This window comes from Gigantopelta aegis, chromosome 8 (genome assembly GCF_016097555.1).
Source record: "Gigantopelta aegis isolate Gae_Host chromosome 8, Gae_host_genome, whole genome shotgun sequence".
Classification (NCBI taxonomy): Eukaryota; Metazoa; Mollusca; class Gastropoda; order Neomphalida; family Peltospiridae; genus Gigantopelta; species Gigantopelta aegis.
The window spans coordinates 32,617,681-32,634,386 of record NC_054706.1 but is presented as its reverse complement, the minus strand read 5'-3'; the positions used below and the strand labels follow the sequence as shown (position 1 = coordinate 32,634,386).

Genomic DNA, 16,706 nt, shown 5'->3' with positions numbered 1-16,706 from the left:
TTTCATGACAATTTTGGCGCATAATTTTGAAACGGTTTATCTTAAAAGAGAAATAGAGCTATGGGTGATTTCGATTTAGTTTGCCGTATAGTAGCTCATACTGGAACCTTGCCTATTGGGGGCCGTCATTGTTGGAACCCCGTGGTTGCCCCCTAATGTATCGCTTCGGTGGGCTTGATCAGTTGGGCGAAAAATTTTCCGGTCCTGCCCTTAAAGGGCACGGCCGGTTTTGGGGGGCAACTCATGGAAGTCTTGTCGACAGCCCTTATAAGGGCTTGTATAGTAAATAGTTATATGGGGCCGAGAGGTAAAGGCCGACAAGCTGGTGTCGTTCTTGTTCTTTTGCTGGTCATCCTCTTCCATCTCCCCCCCCCCCCCCCATCAGTCATCCACATCAGGGATTAGAGTGTATTTGCAATTGCTTGTTGATTTACTAAGGTATATGGAATGACCCTATTAACAGTGCCGTATTAATCCATGGCAGGGCCCTTAGGCTTCGAGCTTCTTTGGGCCCCTCGACAGAAAAAAAGAAAAGAAAGAAGTGTTTTATTTAACGACGCACTCAACACATTTTGTTATTTACGGTTATATGGCGTCATACATATGGTTAAGGACCACATATTTTGAGAGGAAACCCGCTGTCGCCATTACATGGGATACTCTTCCGATTAGCAGCAAGGGATCTTTTATTTGCGCTTCCCACAGGCAGGATAGCACAAACCATAGCCTTTGTTGAACCAGTTATGGATCACTGGTCGGTGCAAGTGGTTTACACCTACCCATTGAGCCTTGCGGAGCACTCACTCAGGGTTTGGAGTCGGTATCTGGATTAAAAATCCTATGCCTCGACTGGGATCCGAACCCAGTACCTACCAGCCTGTAGACCGATGGCCTGCCACGACGCCACCGAGGCCGGTCCCCTCGAAATAGTGTTAACATTTAACACTAAAAGAAGGAAAAAAAAGGTTGCATGGGGCCCCTGCTTTTGGTGGGCCCCTAGTCAGCCTTAGGGATAATGCGGAACTGCCTATTAAAGTTGATTTAACTGTTTACCGTCATAATCCAATAAAATTAAAACTATGATCACTAAAAGGATTAAGAATATTTTGTTTATTGCTAATAATTATTAACAACTGCAGAGGGTACCAGGACAGTAGCCCAGTCTGCAGTTTCTCCTGCACCAATTGATGTAATAGGTCTCGCCGGCGTACGGTGCAACAGCCACGCAGTTGTCGTAGGGGTCGGGGACATCCCCGTCGCAGGTGCAGTAGCCCCTTGGACAGTAATTGTAAGGTGGCGCACATAGTTCTGCGCACCAGTCCGCCATGTTGTCATCCCAACCTAGTGCCGCGCGACAGGTAGCCTGGGACTGGGTGGTCGTGCGGTCATTCGTCAATGACGTCATCCGGGTCGTCTGCTTTGTTGTCAGCGTGCTGGTTTCTATTGTTGTGTCTGAGGTCGCCTGTGTTGTTGGTTTTGTGGTCTTTGTGGTTTGTTGCGTGGTTGGTTTCGTGGTTGGTTTCGTGGTTGGTTGTGTGTTTTTTGTCATTTGCGTTGTTTGTTCTGTTGTCTGCCCGTTGGTTACGGCGTCGTCTGTTTGGGTCTCGCCCACCAGTTCATCCATGACGGTACTAATCAGAGGATATTTCGCGTTCTTCGATGACCAGCAAACTGGTTTGAAATCGTCCATGTCCAAAACCCAAAACATAACGCCGCTGTATCGATGATTTTTCAACCACTGAGTCTAAATTAACGTTGAAAAGTAAGTCATAAGCAGGTATGTGAAAAATAATTATGTCATCACTAGGAACGAATTTATTTATACTACTGAACGAACATTTTTTTTTTTTTTTAATTTATTATTATTATTATTTTTTTAATATTTATTCACAGAACCCGTTTACATTTGTTATTTGTCACAACCACAGGGATGAAGTGACAGTTACAATACAAAATTAAATATCATTTAGGTATACAGATCGAAATTTTCATTAGTATTTACAATTGTTATTATCACGAAGTTATACATGTATATTAATGATACAGATAGAAAAAAAGATTGTATATTATTTAGCCAAAGTTCTCATAGTTTATAATTTTGGACTAGACATGTAAATTAATTAAACAAAAATTGACTATACAAAATGGGGTCTGCGAGATATGTTCTATTATATTGTATCTATTTATACACTCATCCCCACCTATAGCAATAGCTACAACGCCTCACGTGGACCACAAGCATTTATCCGTCCAATACCTTTATTATGAAACTTTCATCATTGTCGAATCCAACCCAGGTTGTTCCTTTAACGAAGTAAGGAACCATCTGCTCTTGATCGAACTCGACGCGGCCACCACCGTTCTGAATTTCTTTGCAGATCTGGAAAAGAGACTAGCAAACTCAGATTACAACAAAAAAAGAGAAAAAAAGAAGTTGTAACACCACTAGAGCACATTGGTTTATAAATCATCGGCTATTGGATGTCAAATATTAGATATATAGATATTTAGCAAATGCAACGAAAAGCACACCTGTTATTGACTGAAAACATTTTATTGTAGTATGAGAGTTTGGAAGAAAACGACTAGAATGTTTATAATATTCATCTGTAACCGGGCCTTTTTACCTCATAGTACGCCATAAACCCCGCCTCGTTCGTGTATGGACCAGAGGGTCCCGTCCTAGCCGGGGCCCCTACGCCGGTACTGCCACTGGTCAAGGTGAAACTCCTGCCATAGGTGGCGAACCCGACAACGATCTTCTCTTTCGGCATTCCCGCTTCATTCCACCATGCTGCCGACGCGTTCTGCAACAACGCAAAGCGTATTAAAGGGATATTCCCGAGTTTGCTGCAATTTTAAAGACGTTATCGACTAACAGACTTGTTAACGATTGTAATTACATATCAAATATATTTTTCTGCCTAAAATATTAGTGGCTGTATATTAAACGTGTTTCTGATCGTTCTAATATTTGTACTAGGTCAATTTCATTTTAGTTCCTAAAATATATTTTTTCGTACGTAAGAAATTATTTGTAGACAATCCAGTTGGGGCTTCTTACAAATATTAAGACGACCAGAAACACATTGAATATACAGACACTGATATTCTAAACAAGAAAATATGTTTAATATGTAAGTTTAATCGTAGAGATATTTTATTAGTCAATAACATCTTACAATGCAGAAAACTCGGGAATGTCCCTTTAAAGCACATCAAAGTTCGTACAATTATTTCGTTTAACGTATACATGCGCACGCACGTGCATATACCAGTATAACCAGGAATGTCATGTAACTGGAGTTGCATAATCAACAAACGATTCTATATTATTGATTTTACATTAGCTAACACGGGACATGAAAAACAGCATTTCACTGGTTCATAGGAACCGGGAGAAGAGGGACCCTGTGCCCCCCTCTGCTAGGATTAAATTGTCGTACTCTCTATAAATCAAAGTAAAAAAAAAAAAAAAATGGTTTGTGCCCATCCACCCGTAACTCCAGATGTCGTTCTTACAGGCCCGCTTTGTGGCTCAACACAGGAAAGGAAAAAAATAGTTTATTTAACGACGCACTCAACACATTTTATTTACGGTTATATGGCGTCGGACATATGGTTAAGGAACACATATTGAGAGAGGAAACCAGCTGTCGCCACTTCATGGGCTACTATTTTAACCATAGTTTTACCTTTATATAAGAGTAGGACAAAGATGAACGTAATTTCCTTTCCATGCCAGGCGCTCCTACCTGCCTGTATATGGCAGCATACTCACCATGTTCATATAGCGTTCGTTCCCAACTTCTGCGGACGATGCGAACAGAGGGCTGTTGAAACCAGTTTTGCTCTCCCAGGAACCATGCATATCATACGTCATCAAGCTGATGAAGTCAAAATACCTAAATATATAAAAAAAATTAAAAAAAAAATTGTATATTCATTTCAACTTTTATAAGGTATGTTAGTTTAAAAACATCTCGTCACACTTAGTTACCGGCTATGTAGTTGTGACTTTTTTTTTTATAACTCCAGAAAATGGCATACATATCTCGGGGTTTAATTTGTATAGTGTTTCATTTATTTATAAATAGTAGAAAAGAAAAGAAACCAACCCCCCCAAAAAACCCTACCCCCCCCCCCCCAAAAAAAAAAAAAACCCTGAAAAAACAATATAACCCCCTTAACCAACCCACCCCCAAAAAACAACAAAACAAAACACCTAAACACAAACAAAACAAAAACAAAAACAAGTAAAACCCCAGAAAAAACAATATAACCCCAACAATAACCCCAAAGTTGAGATGCAGTTATACTGACTTGCTGAGAGCAGGGACGTCATATCCGTCAGCCGCAGTAAAGCGGCTGGCTGGCACGGCGGCGGTCAAGAGGAGGCGGCTCTGTCCGGCGGCCAAGGCCTCTCCCTTGAATGCCTCGGACAGTTCCTGAAAATAAACATTGGTTATAAATATCGTTAAATGTTTTCTGGTGGGTTTTTTTTTGTTGGTATCGCCCACTATAATTATCAGGGGATATTGGGGGGGGGGGGGGGGGGGGGTGTGCTAATTCAAACGTGCACATGCACCTGTGTTACCGAATTGGTTCCGATTCCAATCAAAACAAAACAAGAATTTTATTCTGTTAAGACTGCACTATGAGTCCATTATGGAGAAAATATATATTTTAAAAATTTACAAGTGTTTTCTGTAGTTATACTGGACATTGTATTTAATCACCATCTAAATGCCGATTTGTAAATATCTACATTTTGTGTGTGTGCTTGTGTGAATGCATATGTGCATTAAATCTGTTATCATAACAAACTAGTTCTAGGAAAATGTCTCCTTAACCAATGTATATCGTATACATACACAGGTTGCAATAAAGATTGCATATGATACTATTCTATAGTATGTATTTACTGGATGCATGTCTTTCAAAACATTTTAGTTATGAGACCAACATCACACAAATTTCACATATGCATGTACTTACCACATAAACAAGAACTAAAGTACACGTTTATACACAACTTTTGACATTTTACACATTTGGAGCAAGTTGTAACAAAGACGGCAGTAATGCCTCTGTAAAATAACTTTTGTAAGCAAATCCTCAAATTCGGCCAAAAACATCGAGATATTCGGGCAAAATGAGCCGACATGGAAGTTTTCACTGTGTATATATTTACATCATTCTGCTCAATATTAGTTTTAATCCATGTAAAAATGCGTAGTGATTCGTTTACAACCTTATTTAGCTGTTTGGCAGTTATTCCGGATATGACTAAATGTTATTCAGATTCGGACATTTTACTCAATATTAGTTGTAATCCATGTAAAAATGCGTAATGATTCGTTTTTAACCATATTTAGCTGTTTGGCAGTTATTCTGGATATAAAGAAATGTTATTCAGATTCGGACATTTTCGTTTAATTCGGGGAGGAAATCAGCCTGTCCCAAATCCCAACACCCACCCCAATTTTTTATTATTTGTTTTTTAATGGTAAGGAAGGAAGGAAGGAAATGTTTTAACGACGCACTCAACACATTTTATTTACGGATATATGGCGTCGGACATACGGTAAAGGACCACACAGATATTGAGAGAGGAAACCCGCTGTCGCCACTTCATGGACTACTCTTTTCGATTAGCAGCAAGGTATCTTTTATATGCACCATCCCACATACAGGATAACACATACCACGGCCTTTGATATACCTGTCGTGGTGCACTGGCTGGAGCGAGAAATTTGTTTAATGGGAGTCCGTACGCCTATGACAAAGTATTATACGAGTAATACAGAGCAGCTAGATACATACAGTTCTGTTAAAACTGGGGCGGGACGCAGCCCAGTGGTAAAGCGCTCGCTTGATGCGCGGTCGGTTTGGGATCGATCCCCGTCGGTGGGCCCATTGAGCTATTTCTCGTTCTAGCCAGTGCACCACGACTGGTAAAGGCCGTGGTATGTGCTATACTGTCTGTGAGATGGTGCATATAGACGATCCTTTGCTACAAATGAGAAAATGTAGCGAGTTTCCTGTCTGACCGTGTGAAAATGACCATACGTTTGACATGCAATGGCCAATGATTAATTAATCAATGTGCTCTAGTAGGGTCGGCAAAAAACCCCAACTTTTTTCTGTTAATTTTACCTAGTTCTAGAAATTTAAAACAATGTATTCACGGATTTAGTAATGTTCTAGATGATAATTTTCGACTCTTAATGGTTATTTTTCTCCTTTAGACACAGATCGCCAGAAGTGCAATTCTGATGGTCCTCCAGCGGGTTTGGTAATAGTTTGTCTACAAATTATGCAAGACTTTTCGACAGCTGCTACGTGGAACAAAAGACACGACACGGCCCTAGTTATATAAACCGGATATAAATATAATTACATCGTTATTATTTTGAAATTACAATGAATTTGATTAGCTGCCAGTGAGACTACAGCATTCAATATTGTAGCTAATTTAAACGGCATTAGTTACATAAAGAGAACGAACAGAATTGACTTGTTATTGCTTTGATAATAATACTAAGCATTATAATGAATTTTATTTGTGTCCAGCAAGAGCTTTTGTATTTTATAAACTGACCAGCTGCTACTAACATAACCAAGTTATTAAGACAAGCGCGACTCACATTAAAACTTCAGCTTTTTGCAGACCAGAGTTTAAAAATTGTGTCGATACTTATTCGGAGGAATGCACATTGCTTAACGAAGATGTCAAAATGCAATTGTGAAATTGTCAAAACGCAACTGTGAAATTGTCTGGAGTCAAAACAAAATGGAGTCAAAACAAAATGGAGTCAAAACAAAATGCAGGCGCCACAATGGGTCTTTGCTTTGAACGATCTCACAAGACAGGATAGCACATAGCCTACAACGGCCTTTGATATCAATCATGAAGGATTGATTGGAACGTAAAGGCACTACCTGGCATATCCACTGTCCTTAGTATGTGTTATGTCCATAAATATTTACGATAAAAAAGGAGAAAAAAAAAAAAGGAGAAAAAAAAAAAAAAAAAAAAAAAGAAAGAAAAAAAGAAAAAAAGGGAAGTCGTAGAAAATTCATATGCAGGCCTATGTATCTGTAGCAGACTTCGTATATTAGAGCTCGGTATAATAGAGTTCGGTGTAAAATGTTGTATGTGCCTATAATGTACTGTGAGTAATGCCTATAATTAGCTATAGTACGCCATACTTAAACCAACGCTCCGATCGATTGTATCCAATGCGTGGAAAAGTCGTTTTCTGAGAGCATGGTTTTCAACGCAGCGAGCGGGGTGCTGTCTCAGAAAGCGAAAAACTAAATATTCTCTGTAAGCACCATTCCACTGACAGAACTGCACATACCACAAGCTGTGATATACCCGTTGTGGTGCACTGTCTGAAACGAATAATAGCCCAATGGGCCGAACGACAGTGATCGATCCTTGACCGACCGCGCATCATGCGAGTGTTTTACCACTGGCAAGCGTCCTGCCGCCTTATTGGCGATAAATGCTCAGCCTATACTAAAGTAAACATTGCCAAATTAAATTTACAAACATGCTGACCTCGAAACATTTCACCTTAAAACTACTGAAGTTTTTTTTTTAACGACACTACTAGAGCACATTGATTTATTAATCAGCTATTGTATGTCAAACATTTGGTTATTTTAAGAGTCTTCAAGAGAGAAAACCCGCAACACGTTTCCTTTAGTAGCAAGGGATCGTTTATATGCATACCATCTCACACAGGATAGCACATACCACTGCCTTTTATATACCAATAGTGGTGCACTGGATGGAATGAAAAATAGCCCACTAACGGGGATCGATCCCACACCGACATGCATCAAGCGAGCGCTTTACCACTGGGCTACGTCCTGCCCTTCCTGAAAACGTGTGTGCGTGTGTATATAAAATCCATTGCGGGAAAACAAAAACATATCAATATATATGTCAATGGAATTTCACCTTGAACATGTATTTTCATCAAATGTCTTGACCAACCTGTTACACGTTGTAAGCAATTTCATGTGCTATAGAATCCCATATATTGTATTATATTGATATATAGTAGAACAAATGATAGAGTAATGAACCACTGAACTCGAAAGAAAAAAGAAAGAAGTGTTTTATTTAATGACGCACTCACATTTTTTATTTACGGTTATATGGCGTCAGACATATGGTTAAGAACCACACCTATTTTGAGGGGAAACCCGCTGTCGCACTACATGGGCTACTCTTCCGATTAGCAGCAAGGGATCTTTTATTTGCGCTTCCCACAGACAGGATAGCACAAACCATGGCCTTTGTTGAACCAGTTATGGATCACTGGTCGGTGCAAGTGGTTTACACCTACCCCTTGAGCCTTGCGGAGCACTCACTCAGGGTTTGGAGTCGGTATCTGGATTAAAAATTCCATGCCTCGACTGGGATCCGAACCCAGTACCTACCAGCCTGTAGACCGATGGCCTGCCACGACGCCACCGAGGCCGGTGCACTGAACTCGATGACAAAAACTTTCCTAGATTCACTGTATTTGCACTGCCTCCAAAAACGTACTGAGGGTGGGGATCAAATCAAATGGTAGTTTGTTTAAACGACACATTAGTACATTTTCATCCACGGTTGTTATGTCTAATATGGAATGCAGACGCGAGTGTAGGAATTTTATTTGAGTGGGGGCAGGACCGGATTTAGACCTTGGGAGGCCCGGGGCAGGGGCCCGGGGTACTTCAGGTTCGGGGGGCCCGGGGTACTTCAGGTTCGGGGGCCCCTCGACAAAGAAATTAAATTACATGACAAATAAAAAAACCAATTAACTAATTTTATAATTACTACATTTAAAAAAATAATAAAGTCCTTAGTCTGTGGGGGCCCTCTAGCAGAGGGGCCCGGTGCAATTGCACCCTTTTCCCCCTTATAAATCAGTGGGGATCTAAACTATGGCGAACGAAGTTTAAGAGGTCGAGTTATGTTCCCCCGAAAAATATATTAAACTCAAAGCGATTTTGTTTGTTTTTAATAAATATATTTCTTGGGGAGCACGACCAGAATCCCCCAAGGAACTCCTAGACCCCCCACCGCATAATTTCCTTCACATGCACTTAATTACATAGAGGGATTATAAAAATGCAAAATTTTGCATTATGTAACTGTTGTACGGAAGGAAGGAAATGTTTTATTTAACGACGTACTTAACAATTTTTTTTACTGTTATATGGCATCGTACATATGGTTAAGGACCACACAGATACAGAGAGGAAACCCGATATCGCCACTTCATGGGCTACTCTTTTCGATAAGCACTTTTCGATAAGCAGCAAGTGATCTTTTATATGCACCATCCCAAATACAGGATAGATTTTCATATACTTACCATTTGTGACACCCAATAGCCGATGTGTATTTTTGTGCCGGGGTGTCGTTAAACATTCATTCATTCATATACAGGATAGTACATACCACGGCCTTTGTTACACCAGTTGTGTAGCACTGGCTAGAATGAGAAATTGCCCAATGGGCCCTCCGACGGGAATCTATCCTAGATTTATTGCGCATCAGGCGAGCGCTGAACCACTGGGCTACGTCCCGCCCCCTTTTTTGAGTGTGTGTGTGGGGGGGGGGGGGGAGGGGGGAGGTCGATCCCCGAACCTCACCCTACACAAGCGTCTGACGTGACTGAGCAGAGAGTCATTTTTTAAAAGTACGATTTTCGTTTTTGTTTACAGCAACAAATTGAAGGCTAGCTATATAAAAAATTATAAAAGAAATTGTAAATTAGTATAAATTTTCAACAAAGTTCACTACAGTGTTATAAATGTACTTTCCTCACAGGCACAGAAAACACAAAAAACCCCACGGATTTCGGTATACTAGTCGTGGAGCTATTAGTTATAACGGGCCTATGAACAAGGTTATAAGCTAATTAAATCACCTGGCAAAGCTTGACGAGGTTCTGCTTGTCCTGTGGGATACCTCCTCTGGCGGCAGGGTATTCCCAATCGAGGTCAAGGCCGTCAAAACCATGTTGGCGCAGGAAGTTCATGGCACTCTGGACAAACGCTGCTCGAACCCCGCTGTCACGAGCCATGTTGGAAAACCGGACGCTCCCGAAATTCCACCCACCAAACGCTAACAGTAATTTGAGATCCGCGTTGTCTTTTTTCAGAGCTACTAAAGAGGCATATCTGGAAAATAAGAACACGATCTAATGAAAATTAGCTCCACTGGTTAATTGCTATTACATGTGGATCTAACAGCACCCCGTTGGAGCTCATGTCCATTTGACATTTCATTCGACCAATCAAAACCTTACTTGCAAAATCTTGCCAGTGATTTGAAAAGAATTTGAAAACATTTCTGGATTATGCCGAGGGTATACGAAATGATTCGAGTGAATTACGAAGTATGCCGGAAACTTAATTTCAATATAAGTTTTATATAAAATTCGTTTCAAGACGAAAAAAACCCATGATGGTATAGCCATTAAATCTGTTTATACTAACATTCTGACAAGTTCAGACCTTCGGGTGTAAAATTCAAGTAAAAGATTCAAATAATTATATAACTTTTCAGAATACTAATTCTGATTTTTTACAAACACGGGGTCCGATGCATATGGTGCGGAAGCGAAGATTAGCTTTAATAACTTAAAGGCATATTGTCACAGACCATTGACCTATTAAATGGCCTGACAAAGTATTACCTAAAAATATATAAATTTGATATGTTCCTAAATATACTTTATTCAACCATCTACGTAGCCACCATACTCCACTTATTAATGATATTTCATAAAAATAATTGAATTATGGCTATGGTCTATAATTCAAAAACTAATATTGCCAACAGGGTTGACATGGATTTCACTCCATCGTGGTTCAGTTAAGGTGATGCGATAGCTAAATTTGGTTTCCAAATATTAATGTAATTTTAATTTATTATCCATTTTTAGAGAAATAAGGTTCGTAAATCTGACAGTATGCCTTTAATACCTTTGCGTTGACAATTTCAGGTAAAAATATATAATTAAAATTCCCCACAAGCCTACTGTATCATTTTAATTTATTGTTTTACTTATAGAAGTATGCATACTTATAGAAGTATGCAGAACAAACTACACCCTTCTTATTCCCCCACCTCGCATAAAAAACCCAGCAAAAAAACAACCCACATACGACAACCAAACAACCAACAAACTAAAGAACCGACCTATACAACGAACCACCCATAATGCACCAACCAACCAACCAAGGTAACACAAATAAATAAAACGTTTATTTTGTTTAACGACACCACTGGAGCACATTGATTAATTAATCGGCTGAATGGATCCACTGAGGTGATTCGATCCTGCGATGCAAGCACCTCAAGCAAGCACTCAACCGACTGAGCTAAATCCCGCCTCTTCAACGTAAAATAAAACCTTGTTAATTTCCCATCGTGAAAATTGTCATTCCCATGTCTGGCCGATGAACAATCTGGCTTCGAAATTCAGATTATGCTGCGATAGCAATTTTGTATCAATAATAATCAAGTAAATACCCAATAATGATTTTTAAAAATGCTGCTGCTGATAAATTTTGCGTAAGCTTTTTGCGACGGCATTGTTGATTGCCGTCGCGAATTTTACAACTTACGCAGCTTCGTCGTTTATTCCTTCGACGGCGAACACACTGCCGTCGGCGTTGAACCCAGCGAAAGCGAAGATTATGTGAGTGCAGAGCATGGCGTCGACGTCTGCTACTGTATACTTCCCATCACCAGACCGCCACTGGGCCCAGTTGGAGTAGTAGCACACCCTCTTGTAGTTAATACCTGGAAACAATCTCAGTATTACGTCGTAAATTAGATTTAACATATCTCAAGAGTGACGGGAAGGGGTAGAGGTGGGAGGGGGCACCATACCAAACTTCGAAAAGTAAGCACCATACTCCCCGACAGTTGAAAGGCGATTTGATAAAATATCTGAACGTTACCAGTGACCGTTAGTGTTAAAAGAGCGATTTAGGGTTAGGGTTAGAGTTAGGTTTTGGGTTAGGGTGAAGTTCCCTCTTTATAGACCCCTACATGTATCAATATAATGGGTAAAATGCAGAAAACTTTCCTTTTTATACAAAAGTTGATGGTCAAAAAAGTAAAATTATTCTACTACATTATAGAAAATCGACGGCTGATCCAAACTGGTAGCAAGATTTTTTAAAGGTCCGTTCTAACAAAACGTGTAGAGTCTAGACTAAGACTAATATACACTGAAATCCCGACACAAACGCCAAGGAAACGCCATAAATATTAAATTTCAGTGCGCGTTCGTTCAACGCGTTTTAGTTTACCAAATAAAAACAAATTTCAGTTGCGCACGAGGTCGACAATCGATGTATGAACCGACCTTTAGCATGAGCCACTTTTCTAACGGTGCAGCTCGCCACCAAAATCTAAATGGAGAATTTGTGTCCACTCCTCAATGTTACATTATCTGACCTTGCCTTGTAAAAACCATTTTTCCGGCAATTCCGGGTCGATTTTCATTTATCTTATTTGTGTGTCCCGACTCCGTCTCTCTCCGTCCCTATAAGTCTCTCCGTCCCCTCTCCCCATCCCTCTCAGTCTCTCCGTCCCTCCCAGTCGCTCCCCACTCTCTCCCACCTCATGTAAATCATAAATGTGCATTCTCTCTCTAACATAAGCACGCACGCTGGCACGTGGTTGCAGCAGGTTTCTTCACCCCTTCACTATTCTATATGTCGCAATTTCAAATACATTCCTATCCCCAGTCCTAATCCTAACTCTTAATTTTCAATATTAATTAGGCCTAATAGTCCAGTTCGTAGTTTCCAAAACGTTTAAAACTTAAAGCATCTGGAACCATGGGCGTATGGGGACTCTTTGATTTTGGGGGCTGAAGGGGTTGATTTGCCCGAAATTTTACCCAGATTTGCCCGAATTTGGGGGTGGGGCATTTGGTCGTACGCCCATGTCTGGAACTATTAAGCCAAAATCGATGTGCAACAGCTATTCAAAGTACTTCACTAGTAGGCTATGTCAGTTTATGTATGTATACGAACTTACTTTGAGTCTGGTGAGGTGGTAGGACACAAGTAATGCCAAGAAGTATCAGCAGCCAGCTTAGCTTAGGAGTTGTCATTCTGAGCGAAACTTGCTGCAAAACTTTACGATATTCGCATGCGTCCTTCGGGTTCCGGAAAACACAGAACACTGAGGTGCAGATAGGATGCACGTTCTAGCATCAATATCTAGACTTGACAGGTGCTCTTTTATTTATAAACAAGTATCGTGTGGACGATTCCATTATTAATTTATGGAAGGAAGGCAATTGGTTTTAATATCAAGCACACAAAGAATTGAACATTTCAGCTATTTCTTTCTTTCTTTCTTTCGTTATGTTGTGTGGTTTGGGTTTGGGTTTGGGTTTGTTTTGTTTGTTTTTGTTGGGGGGGTTTTGTTGGTTGGTTGGTTGTTGTTGTTTGTTTGTTTGTTTTTGTGTGTATTTTTTTTTTTTTTTTTTTGGGGGGGGGGGGGGGGGGTGGTTAACTGCAACCACTGACAAATAATATTCGAATATAACAAAAAAGATTATAAGCTCAGATTAAAAAAATATTTAAAAAGTCTAGCTAGACCACTTGCTTCGGGCAGTTTAACAAAAAAGAAGTCTGTTTTGCTTAACGACACCACTAGAGCACATTGATTTGTTAATCATCGGCTGTTGGATGTCAAACATTTTTGCTAATTTTGACATATGGTCTTTTACTAAAGGTCCACTTTTCTCTATTAAATTTAAATAACGTTACGTAATCGTTGTTCTTTTGAGGGGTTATTATCACTTTAAATTTGACTCATTCCAACGTTCAGCCCACATAATTTTTGCGGCACATATAGCGTTTACGACTCGCCACCACTTATATCAAGGGAAATTACTCTGTATATCAATGGGCAGGCCTCAATTTAGTAAGACGTGAAAATTACTGTGGCGGAAAAAAGATGGCGTCCTCCAACACGAAATGTAAATTCTCTTTGTATTTACTATATTATTTGTTTATTACATTACAGTTGCACTAAAAAAAAAAAAAATTTCATTTCATACTGTTGGGGGTAATAATATAGTCGGAGGTACATTATTATGTGGGATATATATCGTTAGTGGCTACTTTGTCTAGGTTGTCCAAACGTTAAATCATATTGGAGATATCGTACCGTCATACGTTTTCGAACACCTTTGTTCATGCTTTTTAATGTGTAAAATGAAGAAATGACGTCAAAAATCGTCCCAATTTGACAGAAATAATCTGTGTACGGAATAAGGGAAAATGCTGCGTGTAAAAATGTCTTGTTTCAGTAAGGCAATTAAATTTATGATGGATAGCGCAATTTGCCATTGATAACGTTTTGCATAAATAGTAAACATACCATCATGTCACAACATCTTTAATACAACATTGCATGGTTACCACCTGCATTTGAGGTGCCGTCTGCTCTGTTTACAACTAAATAAATATGACAATTATACTAAGTCCTCCCAGCTTGAATACCTCAACCAATTTGATTTTAGATATTGATTCTTCAATATTCAATATTACATAAGTATAATTGATGTATTGATGAAATAAATACTTACTAAATTTGTGATACTATGACCAGTGGAGGATTATAATGGGGGCAAATGGTTCATATGCCCTTGGCATGACATTATCACTGTCCCAAAATGTTGAGGGATAAATTTCGTCAGTAAAACATTGTATATGCAGTTTGCTTTGTTTGTTATATAACACCTAGATATCTTAATAAAGCCCAAAATAGTATTTGCTCATGATCTCGAAAGTATGTTGCGTTTACTCAACCATTAAGTTTGCAGTCTATGGTCAAAAGAAAATACCAAACCCAATGAGGAATTTTTAGTAAGCAAATAAATTTGATTCCAGCACCGGTTAACAATGTGAATGTGTTGAGAAGGCGAAATTTTGTTATTTCCTAGTTTTTAAAGTTACTATATCTGGAATATTTTTTAATATTTAAGCATTTAGAATAGAATATCCTAATCGCTTTCCTGCATTGAAGTAACGCTCTTCGTAGAGGGTACACAGCGCTCGCGTATTTAGGTCAAAATTCAAATACTTATCGTGACGTTGTTTCTCGAATTAGGTGCCCGCTATTTTGTCAGCCATAAAGCCAAATAACGTAATGATATTTAACGCGAATAGCTAGCGTAGTTGAATAAATGCGATATTTAGAATGTCGCAGTAAGAAACAACAGCAGGATCGTCTATTCTAAATGCTTAGTTTTAAAGGCATACTGTCACGGATTTAAGGACCTTATTTCTCTAAAAATGGATAATAAATTAAAAATTACATTAATTGTTGGAAACCAATCTAGCTATTGCATCACCTTAACTGAACCATGATGCAGTAAAATTCATGTCAACCCTCTCGGCAATTTTATTTTTTTAATTATGGACCATTGCTATAATTCAATTATTTTTACAAAATATCATTAATAAATGGAGTATGGTGGTTATGAAGATGGTTGAATAAAGTACATTTAGGGACAAAACAAATTATTTTTGTTCAGGTAATACTTTGTTAGACCATTAAATAGGTCAGTGGTCTGTGACAATATGCCTTTAAACATATTCCAGATATAGTAACTTTAATATGTACGCATACTAAAAACTAACTATCTTTAACTGGCGTAATAGTTTATTCTCATTATTATTATTTACCTTATTTTGTCAGAAATTATCACGAAATAGAATCTACACTACATTATGGGTCGCACAGAGCAAAATGCCCGGAAACGCAAAGCAGCTGCGAAACTGTGCAAGTCCTTAGATCAGTGGATGGTCAAGAATAAGTGTAGTGCAGCTACTGAACAAGAGTCAGCGAAGGATGAGACGGGTGGTAGCGAACCGGGCTGTTCCAAGGAGAAGGAAGTAGCCGAGACCCCTCCAAAACACAAGACTACTCATTTCGTAAATGACATAGGAAAAATTATAAATGCTACTCTAAGCCACGAGGAGTTGACACAAGCACTTGAAAAACTTGATGTTGGACACAAATACTATCTGTTGACTAGCCATTTCAGGCCATCTGAAGATTACATTTTCCCTTCGCGGTTTCTTCACCACTGTCAGCGCCAGTTCAAGATGATATACTTGCGGAATTATAAATGAATGGTCTATAGTCCTTCACTGGATGCTGCCTTCTGCATTCATTGTGCACTGATGGTCCCCACAAGTGAAAAAAAACGGGAGGGAGCATTTGTTAATACACCCTTTACCATGTTCTACAAACTAAACGAGAAGGCGAAGGTACATGAACGAACTGGTTATCATGTGAATGCAATGCTTGCATTAGCAGTATTGCGCGACTCTGTTGTAAACCCACAGCATAAGATAGACATTCGTTTTGACGATGAAAAAAAGAAAAACATTGAAAGAAATCGACATATCTTGAGGACAGTTGCTGAAGCTATCCTATTCTGTGGAAGGACAGTGTATTGCTCTTAGAGGAGATGATGAAAGTGTCTTAGAAAATGACACTGCTGCAACTGACCTCACACAGTGCAGTGGTAATCCAGGGAATTTTCTGGCAGCCCTACAGATGATTGCCAATCATGACGATGTTCTTGGACATCACCTTGCTGGTATTGGTCTCGCAAATAAGAATTCTAAATATACTTCAC

The 16,706-nt window shown here is 39.3% G+C and overlaps 2 protein-coding genes and 1 long non-coding RNA gene across 3 annotated transcripts in view; 2 read left to right on the top strand and 1 right to left on the bottom strand.

Moving 5' to 3' along the window:
* Positions 1 to 1,095: 1,095 nt before the first annotated feature.
* On the bottom strand, positions 1,096 to 13,270 carry LOC121379120 (acidic mammalian chitinase-like). The gene is made up of 8 exons (XM_041507598.1): positions 13,079 to 13,270; positions 11,650 to 11,827; positions 9,945 to 10,197; positions 4,324 to 4,448; positions 3,782 to 3,905; positions 2,628 to 2,807; positions 2,258 to 2,380; positions 1,096 to 1,744 (listed from the first exon to the last, which is right to left on the bottom strand). The coding sequence occupies exons 1-8, from the start codon at positions 13,152 to 13,154 to the stop codon at positions 1,127 to 1,129; spliced, it is 1,677 nt and encodes a 558-aa protein (XP_041363532.1). The 5' UTR covers positions 13,155 to 13,270; the 3' UTR covers positions 1,096 to 1,126.
* On the top strand, positions 1,639 to 7,021 carry LOC121378295. The gene is made up of 2 exons (XR_005958701.1): positions 1,639 to 1,777; positions 6,252 to 7,021. It is a non-coding gene; the product is annotated as an uncharacterized LOC121378295 (long non-coding RNA).
* A 3,354-nt stretch (positions 13,271 to 16,624) lies between the features above and the next one.
* LOC121379621 (52 kDa repressor of the inhibitor of the protein kinase-like) overlaps positions 16,625 to 16,706 on the top strand; it is a 1,584-nt gene continuing 1,502 nt past the window's right edge. Inside the window, exon 1 of the mRNA XM_041508268.1 lies at positions 16,625 to 16,706. This exon is cut by the window's right edge and continues 1,502 nt beyond it. Within this exon, the coding sequence (XP_041364202.1) occupies positions 16,625 to 16,706 (82 nt within the window).